The 10,598-nt window shown below is 40.7% G+C and overlaps 1 protein-coding gene across 1 annotated transcript in view; it reads left to right on the plus strand.

The window, feature by feature from the left end:
- Window positions 1-10,226, plus strand: part of UBASH3B (ubiquitin associated and SH3 domain containing B) — a 151,183-nt gene extending 140,957 nt beyond the window's left edge. The window contains exons 12-14 of the mRNA XM_061146237.1: window positions 2,924-3,030; window positions 4,353-4,462; window positions 5,679-10,226. Coding sequence (XP_061002220.1) covers window positions 2,924-3,030; window positions 4,353-4,462; window positions 5,679-5,816 — 355 coding nt within the window. The 3' untranslated portion in view covers window positions 5,817-10,226. The remainder of the gene's footprint in view (window positions 1-2,923; window positions 3,031-4,352; window positions 4,463-5,678) is intronic.
- Window positions 10,227-10,598: the final 372 nt, after the last annotated feature.

The raw sequence follows: 10,598 nt of genomic DNA on the forward strand, positions 1-10,598 counted from the left end.
AAGAACACTGGAGTGGGTTGCCGGGCCCTTCTCCAGGGGATCTTCCCAACCCAGGGATCAAACCTGTGCCCCAACATTGCAGGTGGATTCTTGACCATCTGAGCCACCATAGAAGCCCCCAAAGTAAGTCAAAGAAAGATATCATATGATATCATTCATATGTGGAATCTGATTTTTTTAATGGTATAAATGAACTTATTTACAAAACAGAAATAGACTTTTAAAACAAACATGGTCACCAAATGAAAAGCAGGGTGTGGGGGGAGGGGCAGGGAGGGGTAAATCAGGAGCTTGGGATCAACGTATACACTACCATATATAAAATAGATAACCAGCAAGGACCTACTGTATAGCACAGGGAACTCAATACTATGTAATAATACATAAGAAAGAATCTGAAAAAGAATGAATATATATCTAAATCACTGTACACCTTCAACTAACACTGTAAATCAACTATATGCCAATAAAATTTTTAAAACAATACATTTTTAAAAGTCAACTAACAATTTCAACAACAACAAAAGAAGTCAGCTGTATTTTTATATACTAACCTCGATGATATGAAATAGAAATAAAACAAACCCATTCACAATAGCACCAAAAGCAGTAAAATACTTAGGAATAAATTTAACCAAGGAGGTGAAAAGATCTGTACTCTCAAAACTATGAAACTTTGGTAAAAATTGAAGATACAAAGGTGTGTCCTACACTCTTAGATCAGAAAAAATAATATTGTTAAAATGTCCATACTCCCCAAAGCCATCTATAGATCAAACATAATTCCTATCAAAATTCTAATGGTATTTTTCACAGAAATAGAAGAAACAATCCTAATATTTGTATGGAACCACAATAGATGTTAATAGCCAAATAAACCTGACATCACACTTCATGATTTCAAGTTATACTACAAAGCGATAGTAACTGGCATAAAAATAGACACACTGACCATGGAACAGAATTGAGAGCCCAGAAATAACCCTCAAGTATTTGATAGGAAAGCCAAGAATACTCAATGGAGAGAGAGTAGACTTCAATAAGTGATGTTGGGGGTTTCCCTGGTGGCCCAGTGTTTAAAAATTCACCAACACAGGAAAGGTTGGTTTTGATCCCTGCTCCGGAACATCCCACATGCCGTGGAGCACCTAAGCCTGTGCGCCCTTACTGCTGGGCTCACGTGTCACAACTGCTGAAGCCCCTGCACCTACAGCCCGTGCTCTGAAACGAGAAGCCACAGCAATGAGAAGCCCACGCACCGCAACGAGGGAAAAGCCTGCACACAGCAACAGAGACCCAGTGCTGCCCAAAATAAATAAATCTTTTTAAAATGACGTTGGGAAAACTGGATAACCACATACAGAAGAATGAGATTGGACTCCTGTCTTACACCACTCTCAAAAATTAACTCAAAATGGATTAGAAATTTAAAGAACTGAAACCACAAAACACCTGAAGAAAACATGGGAAAAGCTCTTTGACAATGATTTTTTTAGATATGACACCAAAAGCATAAATAATAAAAAACAAGACTACGTCAAACTAAAAACCTTCTATGAAGCAGAAGAAACAATATGAAAAGGCAACCTACAGGATAGGAGACGATATCTGTAAAATATATACCTGATAAGATACAGAATAGGAGAAGATACTTGCAGATCATATACCTGATATCGTCATACACTTAACATCCAAAACATGTGAACAACTGATGCAACTCAGTAGCTAAAACACAATCTGATTAAAAAGTGGGTAGAGGAACTGAATAGATATTTTTTCCCAGAGAAGACATACAAATGACCAAGAAAAGACATTTCATCATCACTAATCATCGGGAAAATGCAAATCAAAACCACAGAGAGGTCTCGCTCACACCTGTTAGAACAGCTATCATCCAAGAAAAAGATAAGATGGTAAGTGGTGGCGAGGAGATGGAGAACAAGTGTCCTCATGCGCACTGTTGGTGGCAATGTCAGCTAGGACAGCCACTGTGGAAAACACTATGGAGGGTCCACAAAAAGTTAAAAATAGAACTACCATATGACCCAGCAATCTCACTTCTGGGACATATCCAAAGGAACTGAAAACAAGATCTCCCAGAAAGAGTTTGACATATCACATGTGTGAAACCTGAAAGAGCCAGACTCAGAGAAACAGTAGAGTAGCGTGGACACCCACAGACATACCACGTGACCGTGGGGGGAGGTTGGTCAAAGGGGTACAGACCTAGAGTCACCAGATGAATAGTTGTGGGGATCTAATGTACAGCACTGTGACTGTGGTTAGCAATATTGTACTATATACTTGAAAGTTGCTAGGAGAGTCATTGTTCTCACCATAATAAAGAAAATGGTAATTATGTGACATGATGGAGGTGTCAGCTCAGACATGATTTCCCCAGAATGTATTCATCTTATAACTAAGTTTGTGCCTCTTTATTTTGAATGTAAAAATGTATCAAATTTGTACTTTGTACACCTTAAACTTAGACCATGTTACTGCTTATATATCATGTGTAAGCTTACAGAGGCTTGGGAAATCTCTGATTACTTAAATAGATAAAGAGATCTAACCTCTGCTTTGCTTCCTCGTACATGGGTGACCTAGGACAGATTGTCAGTAAAGTTAGCTCAGCAGCTCTGGGTCATTCTGCAAGGGAAACCCACACTGAATGTTTCATTTTTCAGCTGGTCGCTTTGACAGCATGCACACACGGCATTCATTTCTGTACATTCTGCACATTTGAACCCCACTTCTGCAGAGTAGAAACACTCTTTCCTGTGCCTCCATCCTTTCTAGGGAAATGGATAAACAGAAACATGGGAACTTTCGAAAGGTCTTGAAATAAAGCTGAGAGTAATATCAGTTGCTTTGTCTTGAGATCAAAATGTTTTCAATGCCTTGGTTCATTTTTCTATTGCAGACCTCACATTCCAGTCAGCAAATTAGTGGTTTCAGAATCCTATGACACCTATATCAGTAGAAGTTTCCAAGTAACAAAGGAAATCATAAGTGAATGTAAAAGTAAAGGTAGGTGTTACCTTGGACTCCATACTTAAATCTGTGATCATTTCTCCATTATGGTTAGTCAGCTATTCAGGACGGCTCAGCATGCTTTGTCAAACTCATTTAATAGGAAAGAAAAATAGGTCTAGACCCTCTTGTAGATACTTTCATGTAAAATTTGTCATATTCTGAGTACTTCAAATGCTAGATATTCCATAGAAATACATCAGACTTAGTTGCTATTTGAAATAACAGAATTTTGTATCTCAGCTATATATCTTGCACTCTCAGAAGGAGGTTCCCTATTATAATTTCCATAAATTCTTTAGCGTAACACAGTTTTGCCTGTAATTTGATCCAGGAGCATGAACACACCTACACAAACACACCTACCATCATTGCTGCCACCGAGAGCAGGGCTCTATACAACTCAAGTCTGCCACTGAATTTTATAGTCCTTGAACTCAGTATTTAATGATATGTAAGACTATAGTATTTTTAGTAAAGAGGACAGGTTACAAAAGAGTCTGCCCATTTCCAGCCCCCCTCCCCCCGAAAAAAAGTTAAAAATATTCATCTTCGTAGAGCAAAGGCTGGATTTACATATACCAGAACATTAACGGTGGGGAGCCCTGGTTAACAGTAGATGGTCCCCACATTTCAGTTACCACTTATAAGCCACTCACTTCATTACCACCCCTGTAGGACCACCCATACCCCTGTAAAGAAACCCAGCATGTTCTGTCAACCAGAAAGTCTCATGTGCTCACAGTTCTACAAGTGGCAGCATTGAAAATTGCATTAGAGGTAACAGCAGAGAGCCCTGTAGACTTAGAACAGTACTGTATCTTGATTGAGGTGGTGGTTACAGAAAGCTGCACGTGTGATAGACTTAGGTAGCCTGGTAAAATCTGAATAAAGCTATGTGGACTGTACCAGCGTTCATTTCCTAGTCTTGACAGTATACTCTAGTTAGGCAAGATGTTGCTACGGGAAGAAGAGGGGTGAAGAATACTTGGGACCTCCCTGGGGTGTACATGTGTATATATATACATAGTGCATAATATGTATACACAGTGTATATAAAATATACATATATAATATGTAAAATATATATTTGTAACCTGTGAAGTTACTTTAAGATTAAAAGTGTTTTTTTTTTTTTTTTTTTCACTGACATCAGCCTGCCTTAACAATACAAAGCATTTTCAAAATATTGTTTGGCCAAACTGTCTTATTTCTTGAGAATGTTTGCCCCTCCCTGGAAAACTTGACTTTAGTACTTACAAGGTTTACATGTATCTTTATAGAAACAGATTTTCCAGTCCTTGTTTTTTTGCCCCCAGGAAATAACATCCTGATTGTGGCTCACGCATCTTCTCTGGAAGCATGTACCTGCCAACTACAAGGCCTGTCACCTCAGAACTCCAAGGACTTCGTACAGATGGTCCGAAAGGTAATCCCCATTTGCGTTTCAGGGGCCTGTGGTGCCTTGCAGTTTCAGAATGGTTCAGTGCTGACTGATAGCAAAGTTCTTTGGAGCTGGGAAGATGATACATTTATTGGTTCACTCAACCGAGAGGTATTGAGTGGGGCTCTGTTTTAGGCACTTTATCAGGCCTTGGGTAAGAGAAAAAGATGTGTTTGAGTTAGATCTAGCTTCTAAGAGCTAAAATTTAGGAAGGAGCTAAGAATTATAAGCAAATTGTCTGGATTTCCCTGTGGGACACTGGATTGGACAAAGAAGAGGTTTGTGGGCCAAATTAGACAGCTCAGCTGGAAGGGAGGTCCTGGCGGGTAGGCCAAAGGAAGCAGTGAGTCAAAATGAGGAGGCCGAAAGGCAAACCTGGGAATAAGGCAGCGAGACAGAAAACCCACCAGGCTGACTAGCACATCTGGATTCCTCCTCCTCCTGCCTGTGGAGGTTTTCCATCAGCCGTCCTCCCACGCACACTTCCCTCCAGCCTGAGTTACACGCTTCCTGTATCTGTCCCCAGAGAAACCAGTTAAAACTTGATTGCAATTCTTTTCTCATTTTTAAAAAGCTTGTTCATATGTCTTTCCTTCCTGTTAGTCTGTAAGCTGCTTGAGGGTAGAGACTTTTGTCTTATTCATAAACGCAGCTCTGGACAGACACACACACACACAAATAAGTTTTGAAATGCCATGCCCACTGAAGGTAGGAAGGGCAGAGCTTCAGTTTTGAACGTTAGATACACATGCCAAAAAATAATGATAATAAGACATAAAGCAGGATGAAACATTTTTAAAACTCGAATAATCTTTCCCATTGTCCGAGTATAATTTCAGAAACTTTTGAGCTGCATTTTCAGCCTGACTTGCAGTTGGGAATGAACTCTTAGCACCTTAGCTTTATGCATGATTGCTTTTATCTCCCATGCTATTAAGAAAGCATCTATAAACAGTTACTTATCTATACTAGGAGAGCCCACCGTTTAATGAATCCCTTCCAAAGACTCCTCTTGCACTGTAAATACTCTTCCTTCTAACTGATCAGTTTTATCCATTTCATTTTCTTTAGTGATATTTTGGAGGGGATGCTTGCCTGCAAAGCCCCTATTCATCCCTTTGAATTTTCCTTCATCCAGATAAAAAGTAAAGCACTCAACCTCTGTTTTCTATTTTCCCTTTTCTTTTCTATCTTCCTTCAGATCCCCTACTTGGGATTTTGTTCCTGTGAAGAATTAGGAGAAACTGGAATCTGGCAGCTGACAGACCCACCAATCCTCCCTCTGACCCATGGACCAACCGGGGGCTTCAACTGGAGAGAGACCCTGCTACAAGAGTAACCGGGCGAGCAAATGAGAAGAAAAGGCTTGAGGAAGGCGTGGGGAGAAGTGTCTCTGTGTTTAGTACCAGTGGGGAAGCCTGCACCACATCCTAAGTGGACAAAGAATAGTTTAGCATCTTTCAGGCTTTAAAGTTCTTAGGGTGAGACTGTGTCAAGAAGAGAAAGACTTGATTCAGGGATAAAATTCATTCTCTCTGGACCCTTTTGAGAATTGTCTTCCTACATCAGGGCACCTGCTACCACGGAGGGTATTTTCTCGCTTCTGTATGTGCTGGCTAAGGAGCCTGGGTCCTCCCAGAGGGAGCCGCCAGCCCACCGTGAGGAAGGATGCAGGAAGGTCCAGCTGGAGGGACTCCAAGCTGCCAGGCTGGGGATGGGATTTTCTTCTAGACTCCGTGCTCCAGTGAAAGCCAAGCTGCAGGATTCCTTTAAGGTTACTAGAAAACATGTGGCTTACCATCAATTTCAATGCTCAGTGCGACCCACACACTAGTGCTGCTGACTCAAGACATCTGCTCGGGGACCCTAACCTTTACGCTGGCACCACCCCATCACATTTTCTCTACAGCTGACTGCAGCTTCTTGCTACGGTCCTACCCTCTTGCTTCTATCTGTGAAATGGAGAGATAAAGCATTTTTGCTCTCCAGAGCACTTTTGGATACTCAGGAGGAAGAGAAGATGCACGTGTGAAGCATTCAATTGTAGGCACAACAAACTTGCAAAACAGCAAGTGACCTGGAGTGACTCATGTTGTAGCCTAACGGGCCACAGCACTTCTGAATCATTTGCGATTTGCTCGCCTTTGCCCCAAGAGTCTAGACCATGTTAACCAGTTAAGGATGTTGACATTTTCAAAAGATGTATGTCAGATACATCCTCTGAGTCAGCAAGAAGCTCATTCTTGTGCAATATGGACATCTTTCCAAACCATACCAAGGGTCAGTTCATCACACAGTTGCAGTACATGTCAACCAGAACAGAACATCCACAAACGCATCCATCACAGCCAGGGATGTGCTGCGAAGTCAGGGAACGAACTTAAGTGATGACAGTCACGACCGCACTGTTGACTGTGCTGTCGTGGTGGTTTGTTTGTTTTGCTGTGATAATTTAAAATAGGTAGGCAGGGCTACTTGAGGAAGGTTGGGAGAGCCACATCCTGTGGTAGCTCGTCACACCTGCTTCCTGAATTTAGAGGGAGTTTATTTAAAAGAAAAATAAATGACAATCAAACCAAAACATCAGTTATTGATGTCTAGTTAATTGTGTGACTAGCTGACTGTTGATGGTAGCAGACAGTAGTTCTGGGACAGTGTAGTTCATGCTAGGATATACCTGCAAAATGAAATCCCAGCCATTTGATGAGAACATTCATGTAAAACAGGATCAATGTATACCGTAGCATTAAATAAGCTTCAAAACCCAAATGCAGAAAACACATGGTATATAAAAACAGATCTGTGCTCCTATTTGAAACCAGAATTTGATGATCCTTGAAAATAGGAGGAAGTGAAAGGATGCTGGCTACATATATTAATCAGCAAGAGGATCACTGTTGGGTTTAAGTCACTTAGAGAAAGATGTCACGAATTTTATATTTTAAGAAACAAATCTTGATTTCTTCCATCACTGTACACTGATCCATCTTCTGGATCTAGAAGTAACTCTGCTGACATGATTGATTAAAAGTTTTCAGCTCAAAATGGGGGAAGTACATTAAAGGTGTTTAGAGAAAAGTCACATTATGGCCAGTGTAATGCCACTGCCAGTCATTCTTTTATTTGTAATGAGGTGAATCCACCATCACCAGATCTATAATGTTTATTAGATTCTCCACAAATTTTCATGGACTTTCAGTGCTCAGAATAAAGCTTGAACATCTCATATCCGATTTCCTTGAAAAGTGTAGCAGTGTGTGCTGGGCAGGGTCTGTACTTGTAGAGAAGAAAGTTCAGAACTTACCCTCTCTCTCCCTCTCTGTGGACTTAGGCCTTTGATGACCCATAGGTTGGTTTAGGTGGGCTGCAGTCCTATGTGTGAGCAAAGGCAAGCAGAGATCTGAAATAATTTTCTGAATAATTTTAGGTGGAAACCCTTGAGTAAAAGAGTTAATTCCTCTGATTACCCAGATTGTTGATCAGAATGGCCTGAATGATCTCAATTCGCATGAAATTCTCCTTTTCCACATTTACCTACTTGAAAAACTAAACTCAGACGACCCCATTTGAGAAATTCTTTGGAAATTACATTGCATCTATGTATATACGAAAGAGAAAAGACAACTGTATTACATGATTTCATATCCATTTAAAATTCTCAGTTGCTGTCTATCACAACTCAAAGTTCAGGCTGGTTCTTTTTGATCTGAGGCTGATGCTTATTAACAAATATTTTGGGGGGTTAGGAGAAAGGAGGAAGGGGGAATGGAAGAAAATGCCAGACAGAAGCAGCAAATGGTTGCTGTAAGAGGAATTCTTTTTTCTTAATGTAGAAAGCTATCTGAAATAGATGAAATTAAAGGATTTAATCTGGGCTTGAAAGTCTGACACAGTCGGCCGCTCTCACACGTGTGCCACATCATCCTGCTGACGACCCAGTGTTATTCACAGACAGACTTTGGTTTCAGTGATTCTAAAATGCCAGTCAATTCCTCTGTGGACTAGAATAATTGGCACATTTTAATGCACAAGCTGGGGTTTCATTTTCCCAGACTCCTTCTCTCTCCCTGCCACGGTAGCTAGGAGCGCATTCCTTCACCCCAGCAAGGAGTTCAGAATCCAGTGTTTTCCATTACATTTAGATTCCTAGAATCTGAATGGCTGATTAAATGGCCATCTGATGGCTGAAAGGGGGGGTATTTTTCACCCTGTATTGAAAGGCTTGGAGGAGTTTCTAGTTTTTATTTTCATTATACTTTAACCAAAGAATTATTTTAAAGTAACCTTATATTTGAAAGATGATTTTGCAAAAAATAAAATAAAAATAAAAAATATCTTCTGGAGTGATGTCAGTTTGGTAAATCACTGTTGGTAATTTTCTTGCATTTTAGGCTGATGTGGTCGTTTTCCTGTCAGTCAGTAATCTGAAATGCATATAGATTGTCATCCAGTTGTGCTTAATATTATCGTAAATGTATCTTTTCCACTCAACTAGCTGTGTTCATATTAAACCAAGTCTCTTATTTCAGTCACCTTCTGTCATCGGGACTAATTGAAAAACCACAGTCAGAGAAGTTCCTATCTCGTTGCCTTTGTAGAAAGGCGGCCCTATGTGATCAACGGGGAGGCATTCCACGTAACCTAGGCACTCGGCAACTCCAGTGTTTAATTTGAAAGCAGTGATGAATTGCTCTTTTGAATGTACTCCTAAGTCACGCGTGTGTCAGAATACAGATGAACCCCTTTAATTTTCGTAGGCACAGTCACAGCCGCGCTGTGTCTGCACCGACTCCACAGATAATGCGGCTCAGGGTTATTTGCATTTAAATTGTAGTCCTGCATACGTGTGAGTGCTCGGAGATGCGGTGGGGCTGCCTCCCCAGGAGGGATGTGAGCTGCAGAGGAGGGTGGGGAAAGAGCCATTTAATGTCCGTACGATTTAGCTTAATGTTCACTTTACAAAGGTGATGTGGGGTATTTTGTTAGTGATGGCAGATGCTTTTCATGTTTAAACTTGGGATTAAAATTGGATCTGCTTCTTTAACACTTCAACATATTGAATTTTCCTAGGGAAGTGACTGGCTATAACAAAACTTTAAGGGAAGGGAGGAAAAACTGCCTCTGTGCAGAGGAAATAACTCGGTTTTTAAATACATATAATATTTTGTTCAGTGTATGTAGGCTTAAAATTATGATGGATAGTCAAACTTAATATATAATCAGTTCTTAGAATGGTTTTATACTGAACCATTTAGCTGCCATTACTCACACAGAAATTTGAATTTTACAATTGCTCAACTATTCTTGGACTCTGTACAGGATACGTATATATACATATGCATATATGTATGTATGTATAATGGGAAAGGTGCTGGTGCTTCCTTTGCTTACCACCCAAGACGGGAACAGCACCCTGAAGCATTTTGGTTACGCACAGACCTATTCTAAACCTGCTGTTAGGGGAGGTGTGTTGGTTTCTTTCTCTTTTATAAGGCTATGGTATCATTAATTTTCTGTGTGATTCAGGTGTATTTATTTGTGACAAGGCTTTGTAATTATAAAAAAGGGAACCCACGCCTGACTGTAAGGCCAGCTCCCTTGTAAACCACCTGTGGCGTCTCGCTTCCTGGTCGCGTGCTCTCCTCTCCTCCACACAGCTCTGGCATCATTGTAATTAGTTCATCCATTCCATTAGCATCTCCATTTAAGTGGTTCCCAGATGATTTAATAAAGAGAAACTGTGTCCTCAGTCGATCTGGAGCAGTCTTATATTACACTGAGTGGTCTCTACTCCCGCCATGTCTTCAGATGTTACAATGGTCATTATTATTTTGTCAGTGTCTATTAACAACTTATTGACCAAAGACGTTTTATTAATAATATGTCTCGTTGCCCAGATGTTGATGACCAGAGACATTTCAGTATTCACTTAGGTAACAAATCGCCGACCACAGGCGTTAGTTTCTGCAAAAATCCCCCCTGGTCAATAGTGTCTTAAGAGTGAGACCCCTCCCTCAGAGGACCAGAGGGGCACTTGCTGGTGATGGAAATGAAGAGGCTGCTCCAACAGCATCCGGTCCCTTCTGGTTGGGCATCTCTCTGAGACATCCTGGCTGAAGAG

The sequence above is a fragment of the Dama dama genome, chromosome 1 (genome assembly GCF_033118175.1).
Source record: "Dama dama isolate Ldn47 chromosome 1, ASM3311817v1, whole genome shotgun sequence".
In the NCBI taxonomy this organism is placed as follows: Eukaryota; Metazoa; Chordata; class Mammalia; order Artiodactyla; family Cervidae; genus Dama; species Dama dama.